This window comes from Bemisia tabaci, chromosome 3 (genome assembly GCF_918797505.1).
Source record: "Bemisia tabaci chromosome 3, PGI_BMITA_v3".
In the NCBI taxonomy this organism is placed as follows: Eukaryota; Metazoa; Arthropoda; class Insecta; order Hemiptera; family Aleyrodidae; genus Bemisia; species Bemisia tabaci.
The window spans coordinates 17144977-17170709 of NC_092795.1; the positions used below are offsets into that span (position 1 = coordinate 17144977).

Genomic DNA, 25733 nt, shown 5'->3' on the forward strand with positions numbered 1-25733 from the left:
TAACAAAGAAATCCGACGTAATAAAGGCGTGGTTTTTTAGAGGGAAAATATCGCATTCGAGTGCAGTTTCGATATCAGTATCGAATGCAATGTTTTCTCTCTGAAAAAACCACGCCTTTATTACGTTGAATTTCTTTGTTAAAATTGGTAAGTGAGTGCTTTGGTCTCCTGACAACAGGATTGTGATCTCAAAATTGGAGAAAAATGACGAGTAGCTGAAAAAATGGAACCAATCGATACGATATATCGCATGCCGTTCTGACACAAAATATGGCGTCCATCGAATCACCTTAAATATCCGGCACATCGCATTCTTGCATTGGTTTCATGATCTACTTTTCCCCCGTTGTCGTTTTAGCATAGAAATCATAGCTCAAATAGTCAAATTGAGTTGGTCTGATGTTTAACTGTTCATTTGTAAAGTATTCATCAAGCTGTCTCAGCTGTCTGACATTAGCCGCGTATACCGCACAGTCCCGTATGAAACGCCCGCAACTTTTGACATAGGCAATCAGCATAGCACACAGAAACACGAATGAATTCTCGATTGAATTCACGTTTTCAAAACAGAGAGTTGGCATTAAGCTAAGCGATTGGAATTACATCCAACAGTGGAAATTCGTTTTTTGTTCCCGGTAAGGAAACTCGATGTCGAAGGTGGAACTTCCAGACCACGTATCTCGTTTGTGGTGTTTGTGAATCTCCGCTTTATTTTTTTTTTATTTTTGTAAGAAAACAAATCAAAATCATTTCACGCGAAGCTTTAACGGAGATCTTTTTGCACAGAGAAGAGAAATTACGGATGTTGTCAAGAATTGACGTTAGCAGGAACTCTGCAACGTCGCAAACCGATATACGTGGTCTGGTATAGTTTCACCATCGATATTCTTTCAGAAAGCACGTGATTTGAGGACGGCACTAAATTTTAAATATGTAGAAGATATGCACTTACTTACGCGGCGGTACTATTTTCGTTGGAGCACTCTTATTTGTGAATATGAGCTAAGAAAAGTTCCTCGCTAGGTTTATTAATGATGGAGTTTCTATCAGATCATGCGTTAGAATGTGCGAAACTGATTTACTCATCGGTAAAAGTCAATCAATCTGAACTTTACGTCAAGGGCAGTTGAATTGCGAAACTTGATGCCTTTTCAATCTACTTTCGGATGGTTTGCGGCTCTTTGCTGTTGAGATGGAACGTAACGTCTCTGCAACGTTGCCAACTGCGGTATAATGATGACTGGTTGCTAAATTTTGGAGGGTCCACGATCACGAATAAATCTGCAATACACAGAATAAGTGGTACGCGTATTAGTTTGCGCCGAAAGAGCTATACTGCTCATTTACCCCTAGGTGAAACAGGAAAAAACTGAAGATTAGAGAGGACATATTTCGGCAAATGACGGTGATTCCTATCGCTTTACTTTTTACAAATTAACTGCACGAGTAGCAAAATTCTTCGCAAATATTATGCACACATCCATATCTACTTGTAAAACATAGCCACATGAATATTTGGGAATAATAAATTTACATCCTCATCATAGTTTAAAATATACACGTCGTAGACTGACGTTAAAGCATCAGAAAGATACAATCAGCAACCACTCACAATGTATGAAAATTGGCCCTGAATAAAACGCCCGCAATTGCTCAAGTAGGCAACCAGCACAACGCAGGAACACGAATAGTTGCTCAACTGAATTCACATTGTGGAGCAGTGTCAAAAAGTGTTTCTTGAGACAAAACTCTTCTCCTTCTTCCAACATGGAGGTCACTTTCTCACTACTCTTCACCATTGAGAAAGGGTTAAGCCAAGGTTTTTCTCATACACTAAAATGTGACCAACTTTCCTTTTCTTCGTTTACTTTTCTGTTGAACCTTTTTCGCTTTGAGGCAATTTTTGTCAATTTCAGTATGCTTATCGAGATGATCCGATCCAACCCGATCGAATCCTATCACGTGATTGGATTATCTTTATCTGGGTACCATTTCGTTGAATTCAGGTGGATTTCAATTTTTACCCCGGCTTTTACTATCAACCGGAGGGGTCAGTGGGGAAAAAAAACACATTGGATCTAGAGTCCAGACTCTTGAAAACATTGAAAAGAAAAAATACCCTTGATTCAATCAGATTTTTGCTTGAATCAAAACGAAATCCGCTTAACTTAAGAGGCTTGGTTCTTGATTTAAGCTAGATTCTGATTGAATGAAGAGTACTTTGTCCTGTCTTATGTTTTTTAGAGTCTGGACTCTTGATCCAATGTGTTTTTTTTTTCAGTGGTGAGCCCCGAAATGGCTGAACCGGTTTTGAAAAAAAAAAAAAATAACAATCGTCAACTCGCTCAGCGCATCCAACCACCAAAAAAACCGCGTTTCGTGGTTCTATCCCTTCATGTTTACATGACCACCTTTGATCCACACCATCTCGTAGAAAATAACGACATTTACGACGCCTATCTGACACCCACGGCTGAAACGGCGACCTGGTTCCGATTAGCCTACTTCTGTGCGACCGATTTGATTGGTTTCGCGCGAATCTGCGGCTGCCCTTAAAAATAAATTGGCATTTGATTTTGTGGGCGGAGATGTGTCCGAGAGCTCGAGGACCTTCGGGCGCGTATCTCTTGACAGATGAGCGAAAGTCGGCGAGCGCCACCACTGGGAGCGCAGATACGGTACCGTTGCCTCTTCCTTCAAATGCACGTCCAGCTGTCATCTCAAGGCTTCGTCGTTATTTTATTTGCGCGTCGGATTCGCACCGAACGCGTCGTAACTCGGAATTTGTCAAAAACCATCGATTGAAAAGGTCTTTCCGCCTCTGCCCGTCTGGCGAGAGTTTTGGCAGGTCCTTGGCGCCACCTAAATCAGGATCCGGGGTCGCATTTTTTTAAGAACGTAAGGAGGAGTCCCAACATATTTATAATTAAGTATATCTCGGCCTTCCTTGTAATTTTAATTTTACTATGAACCGTTATTTCAGTATTTCATTGTTTGCACATTAAAAAAGAAACTAATACAACATAAAAACATCTCTCAACACTAAGATTGTGTCTAGGCAGTGACTTTTGACGAAAAACTTGAGAGTTCTTTTGAGATCCTTCACAATTTCCTTCACTGGTAAAAAAAAAAAACCTCTTGGTTCAAGAGTGCAGTTTCTTGTCGCCGGATTTAAGAATCTGGACTCTTGCTTCAACACAAAATCCGCTTGAATCAATGCAAAATCCACTTCAATCAATGCAAAAGCCGCTTGAAACAAGAGTTCAAGACTCTTAAATTCGGCGACAAGAAACTGCACTTTTAAGTCAATGCACCGCGGCATTGGTCCAAGAGGTTTTTTTTACCAGTGAGGAAAGTTTTTTTTTACCGAACTGAACGCGCTCAAAGTTTATACCGAACTTGAGCTGATGATCAGCAGATGTGATACTTACTACGCTGAAAAATTGTGACGAATACATAACATAGATTCACCGGCAGAATATTCTTGGGCGAGAGTCAGGCCGGATTTACCTCCTTGGGCAGCCTGTATTTTTCCGCCCCCCTCTCATTTGTTTTGAAATATCACTAGATCGTATTCGATGTATCGTTTGGTTCAAAACAATAGAATATAACCTCAAACAAACATTTTAGGATTTAATTTAGAAAAGCTGAAAATGAGAAAATTCCTGAAAATATCACTTTTCATTGCCATTTGGTACTCCAGAGAATAAAAATTCGATCACATAAGACCCGTTACCTCAGATTTCTAAATTGACTTTTGAGGCTGTGCTTACATATTGAACCAATCGATATCAATATACTCTCACCTGAGTGATCTGTCGGATACGATCTATAAAAACCATCAAGTGAACGTGCCGGTGGGGGAAGGGTGTATGAGACGAGTTTACTCATGTTGGGCACATTTTTTGAGAAAGCCCTGATACACTAACAAGAGTTCAGTTCCGTAAACCCATCCCTGTTTGGACAAGGCCTTCCACTTATAAAAAACGAACGAAAAAATTATGAAAAAACAAACATAAATGTGGTTAAAAATGTTAATTTCCACCGCCGCGCCGACCGCACTGTATTGGCGCAATGCGTGAAGTATTCATGCAGTCTTGTAGGCGCTATGCGTTTCACGCCGACCGCCACTGACCACACTGTTTGGCGCAATGCGTGAAGTATTCATGCAGTCTTGTGGGCGCTATGCGTTTCAAGTCGACTACTGCTGACCGCAGTGAGTTTGACGCAACGCGTGAAGTATTCATGCAGTCTTGTAGGCGCTATGCGTTTTATGCCGACCGCCGCGCCGCTCCGTTCCAGGTCAAACTGCGTGTTTGGTTTCTCTCTTAACTCGTCTAATTAAAGGTGTTGTCTCTTGTATCACCGAAAGACAAATTACTGTACTTTTACTCTCAAGAAATGAGAGATTTTGTCCCCTTTTCTCGTTTGTGATTTCTTTTCTGAATCCGATTTTTTTTCTCTCTTTTTTTGTTACTTGCATTCAAAACAACTGCGAAATTTGCCGCCCCCTACATTTTGCCGCCATGGGCCGCGGCCCATGTGGCCATCCCCTTAATCCGGTCCTGGCGAGAGTGCGGCCAGAATGCAAACAGTTAACACAGTTTTCTTTGTTGGCGATAACAGTAAAAACAGATTCTTTGAAGGTTATATCCATGCAAACTTTTAAGCAGTGCTGGGCTTTATAGACAAACGTAGCTCCTAGCCGTAAGCTCTGTGCGCCGAAAACAAAAACATTTGCTGGTTGACTGGACCGATTGTTTCACTTTTACCGGCACGAGGCTCAAATCGGTCGAGTATCGATCGGAAAAGTCGATCCTGGCGAGTCAAGGAGCGTGTCGAAAAGCGTGATGGATCCCGGTTAGTCTCGCGCGGCCGATAAAACACCGGGGTCCGCACATGCACCATTACACCATTACATCATTACACCGCGAATTGAATACAAGGCCAGCGTCATTATAATTGTCAGCTTTTTTCCACTCGCCACCGCGCCGCTTCTTCTTTTCCCCGGCTCTCCTCACAATTTTCTTTCCTGGGAACGCCAGGTGTCGCCGTGGAGGGGCAGGGCGGTCCCAGCTACCTTCCAGCGTTGCCATTTTTTTAATGTACAGTGCGTTAGAGTCCAATTATCCACGGTGATCGGTACTTGGGGAGGAGGCTCATCGTTGAAAATCGCGGATGCTACGAAACTAAGAAACGAGACAGCGGGTGTACACAAAGAGAAATTTCAACACAGAGGTTTGGTCAATACGGGAAGTAAAATACAAAATATCGCACCCTAGTCTTCGGTTGACGATTTCAAGAGAAAATGTCAGCTAGTTTTCTTGAAGAAATTTAATATAGAACGAGTGGTATCTCCATTACGGTGTCTCAAAATGTCCGCTCCTATTTGATTTTTTCGAAGTGGAACAATTTATAGCTTGGATTTATTCAGAATTGTATGGTAATTAGCAGGGGGAGACAGCTACTTAACGAGGAGGTTTTTAAAAAATTACATTGAGTACTTAGCTTTCCAAAAAACATAAAGCATGACAGAAAGTTTGTGCAACGTCGGAAATACAGATACGTGGTCTCGAACTTAAGCCATCGTTATACTATTTTTCAATAATTACCAAAACGCATTCATATATAATGTTTCAGCCCTCGTCGCTTTGCTCCTCGCCTCTCGACTCCAACCTCCATGCCTCCACCAATTATGTTTTCTCTATCTACCTGTAAAAATCCAACAAATAAAAATGGCTCTGCGAACTTCCCCTAAAATTGACATTTTATTTTTTCTACATAATGAGCAACTTTTTAACAATTAAAAATATGTCCAATACGTCTGTTGGAAAGTTCATGAGATAGCACTGGTAGCACAAGGACAAACTGACCTAGGCTACGATCGCTTTACCTTCTAGCAGTGCACAATCTTAAGATTCATCTATGAAGTAATAGAAAGTACGCAAATATTACATTAAAAACGGCAATGTTCTAGGGTGTCCTTGGAGTGTCTTTGACAAAGCGACGGGAGGGGGGGGGGAGTGGAGTCCGGGGGGTCCCGGCCCCCGACCCTCCGGAACATGGGGCGCACGCTTTTTAATCACTTTTCTTGTGAGTTTTCCAATTAATTGGCCTGACACAAGATCATGATGAGCGAGGCGAGGTCATTTGCGCCTGGACCTCAGTCAATGATCTCTGGTATCTTCCCCTTGAAGCTGTTCAGGCGGTCTCGGCCGGGCCAATACAAACACTTTTGCGCCTTAGAATTCATGCACAGTGCATAGTTGTCTGTAGTCATGGTTCAAGGTGGCGAGTGGTTTTTCAGTGAGGAAGGTACTCGCAACAAACTAATGTCTGTAGATCTTTCCAATATTGTTCGGGTCGAACCTAATTTTCACACTCGAGTAATCTTCATCCGTAAATTTCATCCGATTTTTGATTCGTGTGCAATTCGTATGAGTACTAATTGGCAAGAGTAGTGAAATTGATACAAAAATTTCTCATTTTCAGCTCTTCTGATATCCTAAAATTTTGGTTTGAGGTAATGTTCTTTTGAACCAAACGATACATCGAACTACTATCGAATACGATTCATTATCCGGCACTTGTCTTTCCCGGGCAACTTTGATTCCTAATCTGGAGCCCCACGAACCAAGAGTTTTGACTTCAATGTAAGCTCATTTTCCTCGGATTTGACGCGAATTTTTTGAAGTTGTGAAGCGCCCCTCTGGGTAGGCCAGGGAAAGATTGGATCCCTTCGCGATCGGTGAAGGGAGTGAACTATTATTTTTCATTTAGAATGAAAATACTCCAAGAAATTTTCACGAATAAAAACAAAAACGGCAGTGGCGTGGCGTGATTTGCGATATATCGATTGATCTGCCATTTAAATCTATGGAATAAGATCGATTATACAGGTGTTCGCTGCGAACACCCTAATTTATCGATCCTTTTCCATAGATTCAAGTGGCATAACAATCGATACATCGCAAAGCATGCCACGCCACTGAAAAACGGCAACGCCTCTAATCTGCATCCGACCAAATCGCAACATGTTGGACATTGGGTGTCACAGTGTCCAGTGTCACAGGCTCTGCAATTTTGCACGCTGCATGATGCACCGAGGCTGGGGCCCGGACCTCCGTCGTTGCCGCGTTGCTCAGAAATTCCGAATTTCGACGCAGATTCCTCGGGCAGTGACCGGTTAATCCGGCAACGCGGCTATAAATTAGCCGTGTTGGACGGGTTGCATAATTTACGGCGTACTGTAGCTCTTCTCGGAAGACCAAGAGTCAAACAATTCGAGAGGTTCCGAGTTATTAATACTGACCGCCGCGTCGCCCCATTCAGAAGTCGAGCCTCCAGTTACCGGAAATTAATTGAGAGGTGACGCAAAGCGATTGGAGCCCGTTATGTGCTCATTAGAGTCCTCTCATTCGCCGTTCCCGCTAAGCCTCGAAAAAAATTGGACTCCTCGGTATTTGCAATTGTGAATTAAGAAGGATAGAGAATGAGACAAAGGAACTTCGGCTACGTAGAATAATGCGCTTTATAAGAAGCTCTTGATTGCCGGACTGTGTGGACAGTTATGATTTTGGTGTGGAAGCTCTGCAAAAAATGACCATGTTGGTAACGTGTTGAGATCGTCTTGTTTCGCACAAGGTCTGTCCTGGACCATATTGGTGTCATTATGCTGTAAAAATTTCGTGGCAACATGCGGTGTCAACTTGGTAAAAAAAATCCAGTACGTCACCAATTTGGTTCCACCGTGGTAACGTACCGACGTTGAAACTACCACACCACATATTTGTGTTAGCGATGTTGTAGACGTCCTGACATACTATATACTTCAAATGGAAAACTACTCAACGTCAATTCTTGTGAATTCAAGTTTTTTTTTCTACAGTAGAGAGTTTTCTCTAATCACTCTCCATGGGAAAATATTTGTCTAAAGGGCCCAACGAGTGAATTTTTTTTAAATCATTTACAAAAACTCAGGAAAATTTCAATTTTTCGAAAATTCAAATATCTTCTCGTCTAAACCTACACTGGGAAAAAAAACACATTGGATCTAGAGTCCAGACTCTTAAAAACATCGACAAGAAAAAATACTCTTGATTCAATCAGATTTAAGCTTAAATCAAGAACCCAGCCTCTTAATTTGAGCGGATTTCCTTTTGATTTAAGCTTAAATCTGATTGAATCAAGAGTCCTTTTTCTTGTCAATGCTTACAAGAGTCTGGACACTAGATCCAATGTGTTTTTTTCCAGTGCAGAAGAGATTCTAAGGGGAAAAAAATTGAAGTTCTTCTCAGTAGATTTTGAGGAAAAAGTACCTAAGCATGGATAAATTTCACATTGTGAAGATGAGAACTCAGGACTCTCTTTAAAGTAGAAAAAAACTTAAACGATTGCTTAAAATTTCTACGAAGATTCTTCACACAGCGAAAAAACGTCACAAGGAGAATTTTTACCGTTCATACCCAGGTAGAAATTGGCAGTGGGATCTATGTTCCAAAATACTATAGACCAACAGCCGGCTGTAAGATTTCCTATAGCTCCTATAGTTGGCTATACAATTTCCTATAGCCTTTTATAGCCGATGGCGATAAAGCTACAACCAGACGGTAAACTGCATAGCCAGGCGATAGGAACTATAGCCCGGCTGTATGATTTTCTTCGCTTTCTACAGCCAGCTATATGATTTTCTATCGCCCTCTATAGCAGACTATAAAAATTCCTAGGTATGGTATTTTGAAACGCAGCACATATTGCAAATTTTTACCAGGGTAGATAAAATCATTTTAAGAATAAGGTGAATACATATGTGCATTGATGTCTTCGGTCAATTTTTATTGAATTCTAACGGTTTCATGAATTTTTTTTCCACAGGCTTACGTCGCATGTGCCCTGGGGATCCCTCTAGTCGGATACGTGATGATCTGTTTCGGAGTGGTGAACGCAATCTGTTCTCTTCTATTCGGTACTCTGATGAAGTACATCGGTAGAGTTCCTCTCATGGCCCTTGGATTCGCCGTCCACGGAGTCCTCATCTGGGTCCTCATCGTCTGGAGGCCCCACCCCAACTCGCCCCATATTTTCTTCACCATTTCCAGCCTGTGGGGCGTAGGCGACGCCGTCTGGCAAACCCAAGTCAACGGTAATTTTACTTTCTGCTTTCATTTATTATTACTTTTATTATTTTTTTTTTGGTTTTTAAAAAAGAAAAAAAAAGGTAGAGAGCCACGAACACTGGAAAAAAAACACATTGGATCTAGAGTCTAGACTCTTGGAAACATTGACAAGGAAAAATACTCTTGATTCAATCGGATGTTTGCTTGAATCAAAACGAAATCCGCTTAAATTAAGAGGTTTGGTTCTTGATTTAAGCTAGATTCTGATTGAATCAAGATTACTTTTTCTTGTCGATATTTTTGAGAGTCTGAACTCTTGATCCAATGTGTTTTTTTCCCAGTGAAGTACATATAACCAAAGTTACGACTCACTCGGTGATATGTGCATAGCAGCGCATTCGGCCCAGTATTTTTGCAAGGAAACCCAAAATAAAGGCGCCTTCATTTCCTCAACACGCAACACAGGCATCCTCCAAGTGCGAATAGTTACAGCCAGGCGCAATCATTATCAACGCTGCAGCGCCTTTATTATTTTAGTGTTCAGGCTCTTTACCGTAGACACGTGACTTGATTCGCGACCTTGCAAAAAAAAATTCTTGAAAGTGCGGATCAATTGTGAAAAGATAAAAAAAATTTACTCCATTTTATACAAAAAAAAAAAAAAAAAGAAAAAGAAAATGAGCGAAGCTTTGAAACGTCTCGTCTCGAACGAGTGCGTGCTTTTCTATACTTTTAGCATTGTAATATTTTAAGCTAATCAATAAACCACATAATCCTCAAAAAAACCTGCATTAGACACCAAATTGAAGGGACGACAACCGCATTTCTCCGAGCCGGCCATCTAAGAGCGAGACACGATTTGGCAGCATCAATATTTAAATTACGGGCCAAAGCGGTCAATGGTACATGAAAGCCCACAATATCCTCCCATTCGCGTGATCGTTTCTTTCTTGTGTAATTGAGAAATCAGTGGATTCGTCGGTGCTCATCTGAGTAATTAAATTTTCGGGCTCAATCGTCGGCTTTGCGCGCATATGCACGATTGCACTCATAGACTTAAACGAACGGGTAGAAAAGGAAACTAGTAAACGCCGCCGCTGCACCTTGTCACCCAGCACACTAGGCATGATTATAACCCAACTTGTTCTCAAAGTGGGAACGGAATATAATTAAGGGGTTTGGAGGCGCATTAAGTGCAGTTTTTGCTACTTCGAGAAATACGTGTTTGAAGTTTCGATATTACATGGATCCTTACGGCGGAAAGAAAGTTCTGACTTTTTGATGTTTAAAAATTGGAATTTTGTGAGCGAATTTTCGATTTGCATCGTGCATTTTCATGCATCACTTGCATACACAAAAACGTTGCTGATGTAACATCCCGGATGTTAAAAATCTGCGCGACAACTCTTGAATGTTGATATGAACGCTACGGTTGTTAATTCAACGTCGCTGGGATGTTACTTTTACAGCCAGAGTTTTCATAACAACATTCAAGAGTTGTCGCGCAGATTTTCAACATCCGGGATGTTACTTCAGCAACTTTTTTTCCTGTGTATAGTATTCCCTCTAGCATAAATACGTCCAGTTTCGTGTTGAAATTTCTCTTTGGTGTAACGTTCTCTCCTCTTCTGTCGGACAGGTCTCTACGGTACCCTCTTCAGACGGAACAAAGAAGCAGCTTTCAGTAACTACCGGTTGTGGGAATCGACCGGCTACGTGGTGGCTTACGCTTACAGCACCCACCTTTGCGCTCGGATGAAGCTGTACGTGATGGGAGTCGTGCTCGTGGTCGGGATGATGGGATACGCCATCGTCGAGATTCGACACTCGATCAAAGCCCGGAGGCAGAAGAGGCTCGCCGAGGACCCGAAAGCAGCCGCTGCCGAGGCGCTCGCCCAGAACACCGTCGAGGAGACCGACGACGAAAAGGATGATATCGACGACGAGATCATCATCACCCATCTATAGGCTCACTCACCAGCTGCATTTGTGCATTTTCGATAACTTGTCGGTACTTCCAAGAGTGAACCATCTTCGGATGAAGAGGACGTGGTTATCATGTAGTGCATCTGAAGTCATCTTCCTGGCAGGGCTACGAAAGTTCCCATGCCCAAAGACTGCCCTGCTCGGCAAGAAACGCGAATACAGTCAGTTGCTGACACTGTTTTCCTTCAATTTAAATCCATCGCGGATGATCGGTTTCAGATTTTTCACTTGCGTTTAAATTGACGAGACCTAGTGTCGCCAACTTCGCGATCGGAGTCGCCACTGCGCACGCGCTCAACTCCGATGGAATCGTACATCCAAGGCTTTTCCCGCGCGCCGCAGATCGACGTTTCCCGCACGAGATAACGTAACTACATTTCAATGTTGTCAAATTTCCCTTTGCAAATCGCATTGTTACTAGGAGCATCTACTTTCAGTTGAAAATTTCACTGATTTTCCTTCTGATCTTATGTGAAAATCGGGAAAATTTTGGATGAAAATAGCTCCTGTAGTTTCATGTAAAAAATCAAATTGTTTGAGTCAATTTGGCAACCATGGAATGGGGTTACGCTCCTTCGTGCGAGAAACGACGAAATGAGTCCTCCGAGACTGAAGAGATGCATCAGTGATGAAAAGAGTAATAAAATCAAAGGAGAAAAAAGGCTGCTCGTAGAAAAAGCACGCGTTTTGCATGCTCAGCCTGTATGTAAAATCCTTGTGCCTTGTTTCCTCATAGAATTTAAGTTCTTTTTAAAAAGTTGACACCAATTTTTTAAGATCTTCAAGTTGAAGAGTGCCTGAATTTCCCCATTGTTGAGAAGCTTTTGAAACGCAATTAAAATAAGACGAGGACATGTAATCGGTGTTCTTATCGATTTTGTAAGCACTAATGGTACTGACTCTAGCTACCAACATCCTTACACAAAAAATCACCATTTTCTTTGTCTTGTAGGCTATTCAGATAATCTCTTCAAACATTGTGAAATGATGTTGCAATAAACCTAGAAATCATATTGTATAAGTGCCTTCTCGATTTTATTGAGTTAACTGCGTGATACTTTTAGATGTAATGTCATGAAGTTGAATTTTTAGGGCAGAAATTTCTACTATCTTCAGAGAGTAAGAAACACTTCAAATCAAGGAATCCGCTGCTAAATACTTACGTTTATTGTAAGGAGGAAAAGAAAAATAAAACTATGAAAACATGGAATCAAAATTAGGTACTTACACCCTAAACTGACTTGTTCATACTTTTGAACCCCCCCTAGAATTATATTCAGCTCAGGACATTCCAGAAATGTTGAAATGCAGAAACTGTGATTCATTTAGTGGTTAATTACTCTTTATTTCTTTAACTTTATGTACTTATCTTTTTTCTCTCGTCTCATTTACTGATTTATTTATTCTACTAAACGATTTTTTTCATATTTGAATTATTGAATGATTTTTGTCGATTACAGCATGCATTTTGATTTGAACATTTTGTTATTAGATTTGAAAGAAAATTTTGCACCTGAAGCATTTTGATCACAATTTTCTTATCACGTCATTGAAAATACAAAGATCTTCAGTATTCTAATTTTTTCCTTCTATCCTTTTAGCATTAAATTATAGCATGTTGATTTTTTCCCAATCATTTGTACATATTTTTCAGAACTATATAGATACCTAATTATAAACAGTAGTCTAGTTAATGTAGCTGAATTTAATCAGCAAATGAAAATATGTACACAAGATAATTTACTTGAATTTTTACTCTTTGTTGATACTTTTACTGGTTTCACGAGCAAAAAAGCTCATGTTTTTCTTACTTTGACTTACGAGCAAGTGAAACAAACCATTAAATTTTGGTAGATGATCAGCACACTAGCAAGATCCTATAACCAGAGTTATCAGATGACTTATTGCAACAATTAGAAACTCGCGAAAGTTAAAATAATAGAAATAACTTCTGTAAATAAGGTTTGAATGCAGAGGTACTTAATTTTAGAGTTGAGAATTGTGCTGAGGAAATCAACATCTTAAACAGCAGGAAGAGCTTTCGTAGGTTGGGTAATGCATAAATTTAAAGCTTTCTTGGGACAATTCATTTTTGTGTCACATTAGATGTATTCAAACTGCACGTAAGTGTTAAAAGTAGCCCATAAAAAAATACAAAATAAAAATCTTGCTCAATTCCTCCAAAAAAAGAGAGAAAGATGTGTTTTATAGATTACTGATTGCTATGCTGTTAGACAAACATAAAAATAAACCAGGCTGCCTATAATTTTTTACGTAAATGTTTTTGATTGAGAATACTGATTCATTGTTCAAAATGCGAATGATTTTTAGTCATTTTTTACGGTCTCATACAAATATGAAGCATTGTATACTATGCTTCATCGAATCATAAATAGAAATAGAACCAAAACATACACAAAATAGCCCTAAATTTCCTAATAGACCTTTCCAACTTTTCAAATGTGAGTACTGAGACATCCTTTTGTCTTTTGAATATGATTTTGAGCCTTAATCGTTACATCCTGGATATCTTGAACTTTAATGTTACGGGAGGACAGATCTGACCTTATTGTTAATACGAGGAAGCATGTGCTCTTGAATAAATTAAAAATAATTACAGGAAAAAAAGAAAAACAAAAGATCCAAATTGTTTTATTAGGAATGAATTGAGGGATTTGTTCTGAAATTTCCAATGTTAGGAGGTATGTAGATAATAAAAAACACATTGGCCTGCACAAAATGCATTACTGAAGACTGCATGTTTAGACGCAAAAGCTCGATAACTACAAGGGCGATAACAAACCAGTAATGTGCAAGATATTGTGATAAGGAACAAACCTCCGTATTTTAATATACCAGATCAAAGGATTGACGTTAATTTTACGAGTATAAGCCCATCAGCGGCGCCGATTCTTGTGTGATGATATTGGAAAGATTTCTTCAGATCAACTGACTTTGCATAATACATAGAATGTTCATGAGTTGTTTGTTTGATTCCTTATGCTACTTTGTTCGTTTGTTACTTACTGACAGGTAAATAATTTGGTATTACGACTAATGATTGCTTGGGTAAAACTTAAAAAGCTTCGGGCTACAATACGGTTTAGTTTCGTTGAGACAGCATGGGTACTTCAAAAGCACCAGGGATGTTGCTGTGGTTTTAGAGCCAAGATATAAAGCTACCTGATCTTGGTTGTATTTGAAAAATATTTTATTTAACTTCAGTTTTAACTTCGGTTGTAAAAGCTGGAAAAATGTTGAAAAAATTAAGAAGTGTTTAACTGTCTTAAACGTTCCTGAGGACGCTTATACACGGCCTGCCAAACCACTTGACAAGCCTCATTAGACCAGTGCAATCAGCGCTGGCATGCGTGCTGGGATTTTGGGTAAACCATTGTTACATGTTCGTGATGGGGCTTGCTCAGCTAGCCGCCTGAACGCGCCTTAACTCACTATCAGTCTGCATCTAGCAAAAAAGCTACCGACCTATGGTTTCTTCGACAGAATACGAATAATTTTCAAATGGAACCAGTATCAAGTTGCAGGCTATCTTCAAAAGTTTTAATTTGATTAAAAATTACAGCAGCAGTTCTGATACGTTTGGAACTGACAGACGTGACAGTCAGCTGAGAAATGTAAGGTAGATATATAGTAGAAAAAAACAAGACAGAAAAAACTGTGAATCATTGTGTACTTAAGAGAAATTGTTATTTGTGTGTACAATTTTATATTTTATGTAGATTTATTACAAGAACTAAATTAATAAATATTTATAATTCATTGTTCAAGACATGTTTTACTTTGACTCCACCAAATACAAACTTAAATTCCCAAATAGTTCAAAACAAACCCCCTTTGAAAGTAGAGGGCGTTTTTTTTTTTTTTTTTTTTTTTTTTTTTTTTTTTTTTTTTTTTTTATTATTATTATTATTATTAAATTATAGAGAGTGAGCTTCAATCAGTTGACAGTGCTTTATGATCGGACCTATTCGTAAATAGTCCTGGAGAATTAAGCTGTAAAGCATTGAATAGTGGGTAGCCAGATCATCCCCGTATAGAGGAGGGTCGGCTGCAGTATTGTTACCAAAGGCAAAAGTTCCTTTGGACCGAGGTTTTGCTGAAAGGTAGCAGAGTCTGTGCAGTCCATTTTCCCTTAATTATCACAGTTAATACAAAGGCACTTAATTTTCCTTGAGGAAAATGGGTTGTGCACAAACCCAAATCACTAAAAACTAAAATTACATGACTCACTTGACATTAATTCAACGATAGACACGGAGTAACGATTTTGACGAGGCTATGTATCCGTGTGCTAAAATTCTCAGGCATATGTAATCAGGGTTCACTTCAAACCAGTCACTATGTCACATATTGACATCATTGAACCTGAAGGAGGAAACTGTTAAGTTCTTTCTATTTTTTGCAAAATTGAAATTATCATTTGAAACGTTTGAGCCACATGTTCTCTTAGAGTAGCTGAATAAACGTCTTTGAATCAATACGTGAAAGAGAGGACGATAATAAAAGCCTTCATGCAGTTCATAAAAAACGAGTTAATTTTCCTTGGGAAGGAAGTTCATTTCAGAGAGGTATCATCATTCTTACATGAAAGTTAAGGGCTTTCATCACCTTTTGAATGTGATTTGGTTCTTTACCTCGATGATAAGGAATATTCCACAGATTCACGATATAATAGTAAACTAAAAGCCATTTTTCCTTCATAGAAAAAAATAATGGCGTACATTTTTGGAATGTTCCTGGTCAATTTAACGCTGTAAGTACCTATTCTGAGGATGAACGCATTTTACAATGAAAGAATTTACTTAATCTTTTTTTTTATTTCCATAAAGTTAATTGCTAATTCCTCTCGAACATTTTTCTTGAAAATATATGCCTTATACAACTGAAAAAATTTACTGAAACGATCAAAATAATGTAGAAATCGTGGCAGTAGCCAATCACCATCCCGGGAAAGCAGTCGGAGCAGGGCGTCTTAGGCTCACCCCTCATTGGGTGCCGCGCGCAGCCAATGACGGGTAAGCGGGGGACGCACTGCTCCCTCTAGATGGTGATCGGCTAAAGCCACAGAATTATCAAGATTTCATAACAATTCATCGTACAAAAATATCTGAGCTGCCTATATTTACATAGTATGAACATTTACATATTATGTACATTTACATGTTATGTACATTTACATAATAATACATATTATGAGATTGGAAGCCAAAATACAGATAGCTTATGCTTACATATTCTGGGTCATGCCATACAGTTCCTTGAGTTAAAGTAACAACTTTCATCACCTTTTGACTGTGATTTGATTCTTTTTTCATAATGATATTCCGCAGTATTTACACAGACCTAAAAGGAACTTACCTAGTAAATATTAAGTGAGGTAATTTGATTGATTTCTCGGTGTATTTTAGAGGTAATACCGGAAAAATGGTCCAAAAAATTCCATCACATCAGGATTTTCCACAACACCTTGTGTGACTATGCGCGATGATTTCAATGGGCAAAAATGATGAACGTTTCAATGATGAAAACAAAATGATTCTGAATAACTTTTTAATACTTGCGGATTTCGGAAGTTATTTGGAAAAAATAGATCACGACCCCGGTTTAAACTCTTTCAATTGTAGACATTACCAACCCTTATCTTACACGTTTCTCCTCGTTTTAACACCCCTCCCCTGTTCTATACCGAGGGAAGGACCCCCCCCCCCCCCCTATCCATTTCATGAAAACAATGATCAAAATTGCCAAGGAGATAAACGAATGTTACAATAATAAAAATTCTAAAATTATATTGTCCCCTGATGATCTTGTCGATTTTGATTGATTTCATAAAATACAGTATAGAAAACGAGCAATGAATACTTATTTCAATTTAAATATGTTTGTCCCTAGATCAACAAAGGAAGCAGGAGGAAAAAATCTAGTGAAGTGTATCTATTGTTTTTGACAGTGATTCATCAAAAGCTCCAATCAAGGTATACCTACCTAAAAAAATGAATTCATCACGATACATTTCTATTAAAGGAGGCATTTCCGAAGCGAAATCAACAATCCTCAAAAACCTCGACGATTTCCTCGAAAAATTCTGTCCTGGAGAAGCTGAGATAGTACCTGAGCCGCTTAATTTATGGACCAATTATCGTGGCTACAATATGTTAGGGCTATATTATAGTAACCCAGCTGAGTCCTGTTTCCAATTTCAAAGTGTTGTGATACAGACTTTAGCGAAGTCTCAAAAAGATAAAATAACCCTCTCAGTTATCACAGAAAGAAGTTTAGATAGTAGCATTAATATATTTGCGAGAAGAGCACTGAATAAAGGTCATCTATCCAATTGCGAGTTTCAAATTCTTTCAGGTTTGAAGGAGATAATGTGTGAGGAATTCAAACTTAAAACTGATTGAATTATTTACTTAAAAACTGACCCTGAAGTCTGCTTTGTAAGGATGAAATTGCGAAACCGAAAGGTAGAGAATGAGGTACCGTTAGAATATTTAGAATTACATTTATAACATGAAGAGTGGCTCAGCAAAGAACCTAACGCCATCACAATAGATGCGAATCGAGAGAAGGATGAAGTACTTTATGAAGTTTTTAATGAAGTAGGAATTATCATCGAAAAATACAGGGAAATGATGTAACAGTCATTTGGGGGGTTGTAAAGATGATAGGTTAAAAAAATGTCGGTCACTCATTAGTATAGATTAGGCAGACAAGTTTTGTTTTAAGTATGCTCTTAGCGTTCCATTTGTAAAGGAGAGACCACGAAGGAAAGCGTCCTATCATAATGATCCGGAATTTGAAACTCGCTATTCTTGATGTGATTTTCCGATGAGGATTGATGATATCCATCATTTTGAAGGTATGAATAATACCTATATCCATAAATGTGTATTCTTATGATACTGATGGGTATGTTTTCCCTCTTAGACTCAGTTCTGTGGAGAAGAAGAACTAGATTGATTTGTTCTATTATAAGGAGCACTACATGTATCAGTTATGTTCTGTCCGAGTATCTCACCCATTTGGCTACCTTGGCACGTGTAACAATATTTGGTTTCCAAATATTGATAGACGAAAGCATAGCATCGCTGACGCTTCTTAATTGAAGCTTCTTAATTAAGCATTGTCTTCGCCAACTGCGGATATTGAATTAACCTTTCCTCCCAATTTACGTCAATCGACCTAGATAAGATGTCATTATAAAATGACACCCGAATCTTTCCAAATTCATTCGTAGTCTTTCGTCGGTGATCCCAGTTAGGCTCCGGTTCCCTCTGCCCGTTACTCTGTGTGTTCTAACCCGTTTAATGTGTAGTTGTATTTCTTACTTTTGAAACTTAATAAACGTCACTGTGTTTCGTACCTCTGATTTTATTATTTTGTTTTGAGCTTATGCCCTGGCGCAGTTGCCGCTCCGCTACATAATTAGCAAAAACTTAACTGGCGCTCGTCGCTAGGATTTTTTCACGTAAAACGTCTTTTCGTGGAAAATAAAAACGACTTATCGCTCCTGAACGAAATTCGTGTCTATGTCCGTTGACATTTTCCCTCGCTACGGTTCCGATCTTCCTGTACCAGCCAAGACGGAACGTCGTTTCATCTACGCAAACGAGAAGGAAGAAAAGAAGTTATTATCGATTATCTACGAACAGCATCTACAATTTCGTCAAGATTGGCCGATTGAAGTACGTCGCACTCAAGATCGTGTCATTGTCTATATTGACAATATCGAAGCATTTTCCTACTTTGGTGCGCCTAGACTCTCTAAGCCTATCATAGAGTGTTACAAGCGTGACGGAGATTTTGCCATCATAGAATCTGGTCTGAAGCGTCATCGTGCCTGGTCTTTCCTCTGGTTTCTCTTGCCATTGAGACATCTTCCTGAAGCCAAGATCCAGCTCAAACCTGTTCCTGCCCCGAGCATCCCCTGGAAATCCATTGGGTGCGTGGACGAATACTTGGGACACCGTTGGGACAGACTGATCAGCACACCCTCCGGACTCCAGATTCGAGATTCCAACTCCGATTATCTTGATTTTCACACTTGCCCGCTTCGAAGATGAGGATCACTGCCTTCCTGCTGTGAGTTAATTTGTAATGATCGATAATATTCTGACCATTCCCCCCATTTTATTTTTGAAGTGAGTTTTCTATGCTAAAATTTATTTTTTGAGATTTTTTTCTCTTTTTCTTTTGTTTTTGCTAGTGATTCCCTAGTGTGGGGCTACAAAAATTTTATTTGCTCTTTCAAAAATTTGCGGAGTGATTCCTTACTGCTAGGCCTCCGAAGATTATTTGAAAGTGTTCTTGACAAATTGCAAGGTGATTCCTTACTGCTAGGCCCTTGGAATTTGTTCAAGTTTCCATGTTCTCTGATCTGCATCCTATTTGTCCTATCGTCCGAGATTTAACCAACTTGGCTAGGCAAACGGATATCCAGAACGTAGGAATATCTGACGCATCTCATTTGATTTGGGACTATTTAGTCGCGAATGAGTATAGCGATCAGGTTAGCCACGAAATCAAGCTTCGTCTTGAAGAAAATTTCACTTTACCTTTACGTTCACGGCAAAAATGGTTCGCTCAGTACGTTATTATTCAGAAAATGTTTAGATTTCTTCTAATGAACGAAGATTAAAATTCATGAGTTGGTTGAATAAACCTACATTAATCACGCAAGATTTAATTGAGTTTATTAATGACGTAAATCTGTTAGAATTATCTTATGACGAAACTGTTCATTTTCTCAGAGAATTTCTAGCTGAAAATCATTATCGGGATATTAGAAGTCGTATTATCAAAGAGAGAATTCGTCAGAACTTCACAATAAAGGCCTTTTTCGCCCTACTGCGGTACGTATCGATGAGTTTTCTATATTTATCAAACTCTAGGATAGAACATAAATTGGTGTATCAATGAAGTAAAAATATCCGTATCTTGAGATTTGTAAAAATAATAAAACTATGTTTGTTTGTTATTCAATTATAGGAAAATTTAAAAAATAAAACGGAAAAACTCGTCAAGGAAAATAACAAGAAACGTCTGGAGTTGGACACATTAAAAGATAGGATGGTAAGTACTTCAAAATTATATATAGGTACGGACTAAGAAAGTAGTATGTGCGTCTTTTTTCTTGTCTTTGTAAGTTCTTTTTAACCATGTCTAAAAAAATGGGGGTTGCTATTTGAATTTTGAAAGTTGCCCCCCCTTGGAGCCCCCCAGGGGGGTCCAGCAAGAAAAACCCCCCATCGAAAACTTTCCCCTTCTGGATGATGAAGAATGCCACAAACCGCGACCTTCTATCTTTTTTTGTTCAAATATTATACCCACTTTTCAGTTACTTTACGGACACCCGGTATATCCATAAATGTGTATTCTTATGATACTGATGGGTATGTTTTCCCCCTTAAACTCAGTTCTGTGGAGAAGAAGAACTAGATTGATTTGTTCTATTATAAGGAGCACTACATGTATATTAAAATTTTTTTATAGATTTATGTCTTACATGAACCAACCGGAAAAAGCTGTGTTTTTACTGTCATGAGTGTTTATCACAATTTTCCTCCCATAAGAAAAAGTTGTTTCATTCTCGCTTTTGCTCGGGTGATTACATTCAAGATGAGTCTCCTATAGTGCCACCAGAATTGCGTTTGCCTCTGGGGGACCATCTGGAGGATCTAACTGACGAACTTGAGGTATATGGAAAAAATTCTTTCATTAAATCTTTTGTTGGTGTCGGTCCAAAAAATTATGCCATGTTGCTCGGGTTATTACATTCAAGATGAGTCTCCTATAGTGCCACCAGAATTGCGTTTGCCTCTGGGGGACCCCATCTGGAGGATCTAACTGACGAACTTGAGGTATATGGAAAAAATTCTTTCATTAAATCTTTTGTTGGTGTCGGTCCAAAAAATTATGCCATGGAGATATGCATAGGTGGTGATTCGACTAAAACAACAACAGTGTGCAAAGTACGATGCTTCGCACTTAACTATCGAGCGTCGGGTATTGTTAATTTTGAGACTGTGAGAAGAACTGTTCTACAGGACTTCGGCCCGATCCCCGTTCCCATACCCAACAAAATTGTTCGTAAACCCAACTGGCGCATCGTGACTCACGCGGAAACAAAGGAATTACCGTGTGGTTTACACAAAGCGGCGTCGGCTAGAAAATAGCTGCGATACCGTTCCTTTCGAAACGAAATAATGCTCATCTCTTCTAAGTCTCCTAGATGCATTTTCTTTAATCTTTAAATTTCAGAATGTAATGTCCAATCCTTTGAGGACAAGCAAAGGTAACTTGTAGGTATTTGTAATTAAATATTCGGCTCAGTGTATTTTTTTTTTTTTTTTTTTCGCCATCGAAAATAGTAAACTACATTCTCTTCATTTTCTTGCATTAAATCTCCTCGTTTTTTTTTTAAGTTCCAAAAAAAATACCGTCAATTTACGATAATGTCATTGAAGTTAACACATCTATTCCAACTTCTACCTTTAAACTGTCCTTAAGTCCTTGTCCTTCGGCCCCAAAATAATTTTTCTTACGCTAACTTCTGCACCCACTGTACAATTTTGTGTGTCTGTGTGTCGTGATTATTTTCATTTTTTTCGAGTTCACTTAACTGGCGCTCGTCGCTAGGATTTTTCCCGTAAATCGTATTTTCGTGGAAAATAAAAACGACTTATCGCTCCTGAACGTAACTGTTTCTATGTCCGTTGACATTTTTCCTCGCTACGGTTCCGATCTTCCTGTACCAGCCAGAACGGAACGTCGTTTCATCTACGCAAACGAGAAGGAGGAACAGAAGCTCTTATCAATCATTTACGATCATCATCTACAATTTCGTCAAGACTGGCCGATTGAAGTACGTCGCACTCAAGATCGTGTCATTGTCTACATTGACAATATTGAAGCGTGTTCTTACTTCGGTGCTCCTAGACTCTCTAAGTCTATCATAGAGCATTACAAGCGTGACGGAGATTTTGCCATCGTAGAGTCTGGTCTGAAGCGTCATCGTGCCTGGTCTTTCCTGTGGTTTCGCTTGCCGTTAAGACATCTTCCTGAAGCCAAGATCCAGCTCAAACCCGTTCCTGCCCCGAGCATTCCCTGGAAATCCATTGGGAGCGTGGACGAGTACTTGGGACACCGTTGGGACAGACTGATCAGCACGCCCTCCGGACTCCAGATTCGAGATTCCAACTCCGATTATCTTGATTTTCACACTTGCCCGCTCCGAAGATGAAGATCATCGCCTTCTTGCTGTGAGTTTATGTAATGATTGATAATATTCTGACCATCCCCCCTTTTTTATTTTTAAGTGAATTTTCTTTTCTTTGCTAAATATTATTTTGAGATTTTTCTCTTTTTGTAGTGACTCCCTAGATTAGGGCTACAAATTAAATTACTCTTTCAGAAATAATTTGCGGAGTGATTTCCTTACTGTTAGGCCTCCGGAGACTATTCGAAAGTAATTTTCTACAAATTGCAAGGTGTTTCCTTACAGTTAGGCCCTTGAAATTTGTTTAAGTTTGTCCATGTTCTCGTATCTTCATCCCATTTGTCCTCTCGTCCTAGATTTAACTAGGTTAGCTAGAAAACGAATATTGAAGAACTAGAAATCGATGACGCTACTCGTTTGATATGGGATTTTCTGTTCTCATCTAATGAGTATAGCGATCCAATTAGCATTGGAATCAAGGAACGCCTTGAGGAAAACTTCACTGCTCCTTTATATTCACGACAGAAACGTTACGCGCAATACGTCATCATTAAGAAAATGTTTTATTTTCTCTTAATGAATGAAGATTAAATTCCTTTAAATTAATTTTCAACTAATAAGTTGGTTAAATAAATCCACATTAATTTAATGCTTCGATTTATGGCGAATCCAAATCAAATTCTAAGACCTGCTAGATTTGAAATTAATCCTGACGGAGACATTCCCGAAAATAATAATCCTGAAAACGTCATGAATCAACAGGAATTCCTTGCTGAATTCACGCGTCTTCAAACTATAGTTAATCAATTAGAACGGAGAAATGTTGATAATCCTTTCTTTTTGAAAAATTCGGATATAAATTCGATCGATTTGACGGAGAGATTGACTCGATTTCTGTCCCGGGTTTCGGGACCACATGTGATGACCACACCTTTTTAAAGAAAATTGAGCTGAGAGCTGACTGGAATGTTCACCTTTCCTTCAGAGATAGACCGCACGTGTCATTTTTTGTCAACGTCGCTTTTCATTCTAGTCCCCTATAAAACGGGACTGCGACGCTCGTCTATTCGAGATTTCATTCCCAACTTCAGTCTTGGCTTGTGTTTTCCAATCCCTGTGATTGTCTTGAATAAACCGCTACTACGTTTATTCCGAGTTGGTCATTCCAGCCTACCCCAGGTAGTCTCATCTACCATTAGTTATATAAATTACATATTCTCCTCTATTCTCTATGTTCTATGCTCTATGCTCTATTTACGTCACAAGCCGCTTCTCGACTTGTGACACTCAGCGTTTTTTGTCAGCCTTGCACTTGACTTTCAGGCAAGTCGCCAAGATGCTGACCTGTCCCTTTTTGGTCCGGCGCGTGCTCGCCTTCTGCGACGCCCGCGTATTTCCTCCGGCTATAAAAGCTCGGAGTCACGGCTAGGCATTCGTCTACCGTTTCAGCCACCCAGTCGTGTCCCTGTCGGTTGTCCCGATCCATTCTTTGTGATTGTCGCAATAAACTCCGTTTATTTTGCCATATCGTTTGTCTCCGGTATATCACCTGCTCCCACACATCACATAAGTGGCGCAGTCCGGTACTCGAACTTATCGTGTTTTACCCTTAATCGGTCAACACTTTGCGCGTTTTACCGAACCCCTCTTCTTTCGCCTGCCACCGCAGTGATCCTTTTTTTCGCCGCAACTCATCCGCGCTTCAACGCCGATCGTTGCTGCTCACCTGTATTCCAGTTCTGTCTCTGTGCCGTGCTGTGAAATGAATTTTGCCGTCGTTTTCTTGGCGATTTGCTGTCCTGGCATCCTGGCCCTTAATGGCCTTACGGATATTATAGAAAATGCCGGCGTTCTGCTAATAAAATTGGGGCCAGCAAAACTTCGACGCAGTTATCACACATTCATTCACTATTATGATACATCCATAATAAACAGGGAACTTCGGTTGATTCAGGATTCTCTCGGTTCCATTTCAAAATTTGCGCTGTCAAATGACACATATGCACCGTCACTCACGCTGATTAGAACTGTTGGCGAAAAAATTCTGGAGAAGACTCGTTTTCTCGGCCCGTCCAGATATGCTCGGGGCATCGCTAATTTCTTAGGTCGAGGGTTATCTTGGTTGACTGGCAACCTCGATGATACGGACAAAGACCGTTACGATGCTCTGTTGCGGAACCTGGATAAAACCAAATTTCCGTTGCTACACAAGTTCAGCAAGAATACAGCTTAACTTCTGCTATTTTTAATAAAAACAAAGAGAATGAGAGACGTCTTGAATCGAACGAAAGAATCCTGTGTGATAAAATAGCTTCAGTAACTAGGTCTATGGCGAATAATTCCATTTCTTATGAGACGCATTTTCATACTATCGAAACAATTGAATACATTTTAAGCTATAGTTTGACTTTCTTACATATTTTGACAGAAATTGAAAATTCTATTTTGTTTTGCGCTTCGGGGACACTACACCCCTCCGTCATTTCTGTTGACGACATTCATTCCGAAATTAAAACTATTTCTACTATGCCTTCCTTTCTCTTTTCTTTTCTTCTTTTTTGCGTAAACCCGTGCTCGATTCCCTTTACAAAGTTCTTCTAACTTAGTTTTCATCCCTTTGTTCTCTCTTGTCACCCGTCTTTCCGTCTTAGGAAGGAGGAGTTACATATTCTCCTCTATGCTCTATGCTCTATGCTCTATGCTCTATTTACGTCACAAGCCGCTTCTCGACTTGTGACACTCAGCGTTTTTTGTCAGCCTTGCACTGGACTTTCAGGCAAGTCGCCAAGATGCTGACCTGTCCCTTTTTGGTCCGGCGCGTGCTCGCCTTCTGCGACGCCCGCGTATTTCCTCCGGCTATAAAAGCTCGGAGCCACGGCTAGGCATTCGTCCACCGTTTCAGCCACCCAGTCGTGTCCCTGTCGGTTGTCCCGATCCATTCTTTGTGATTGTCGTAATAAACTCCGTTTATTTTGCCATATCGTTTGTCTCCGGTATATCACCTGCTCCCACACATCACATAAGTTATAAGTTATGTTCTATCCTATTTTCTCGCCTAATTAGCAATCATGGCACGTGTAACAATATTTGGTTTCCAAATATTGATAGACAAAAGCAGCATCGCTGACGCTTCTTAATGAAGCATTGTTTAGCTAACTACGGAATATTGGATTGACCTTTCCTCCCATTCTACGTCAATCGACCTAGATAAGGTGTCATTATAAAATGACACCCGAATCCTCCCAAATTCAACCGTAGTCTCTCGTCGGTGATACCAGTTAGGCTCGGTTCCCTCTGCCGTTATTCTGTGCGTTCCTACCCGTTTAATGTGTCAGTTGTAATCTTTCCTTGTTAACTTAAGAAACTTCATAGTATTTCATACTTTGATT

General features: G+C 39.6%; 1 protein-coding gene across 4 annotated transcripts in view; it reads left to right on the plus strand.

Moving 5' to 3' along the window:
• Positions 1 to 14890, plus strand: part of LOC109044236 (UNC93-like protein) — a 122538-nt gene extending 107648 nt beyond the window's left edge. For all 4 annotated transcript variants that reach the window (XM_019061835.2, XM_019061832.2, XM_019061834.2 and 1 more), the window contains 2 exons: positions 8875 to 9142; positions 10756 to 14890. In XM_019061835.2, the coding sequence (XP_018917380.2) occupies positions 8875 to 9142; positions 10756 to 11084 (597 nt within the window). In that variant the 3' untranslated portion in view covers positions 11085 to 14890. The remainder of the gene's footprint in view (positions 1 to 8874; positions 9143 to 10755) is intronic.
• Positions 14891 to 25733: the final 10843 nt, after the last annotated feature.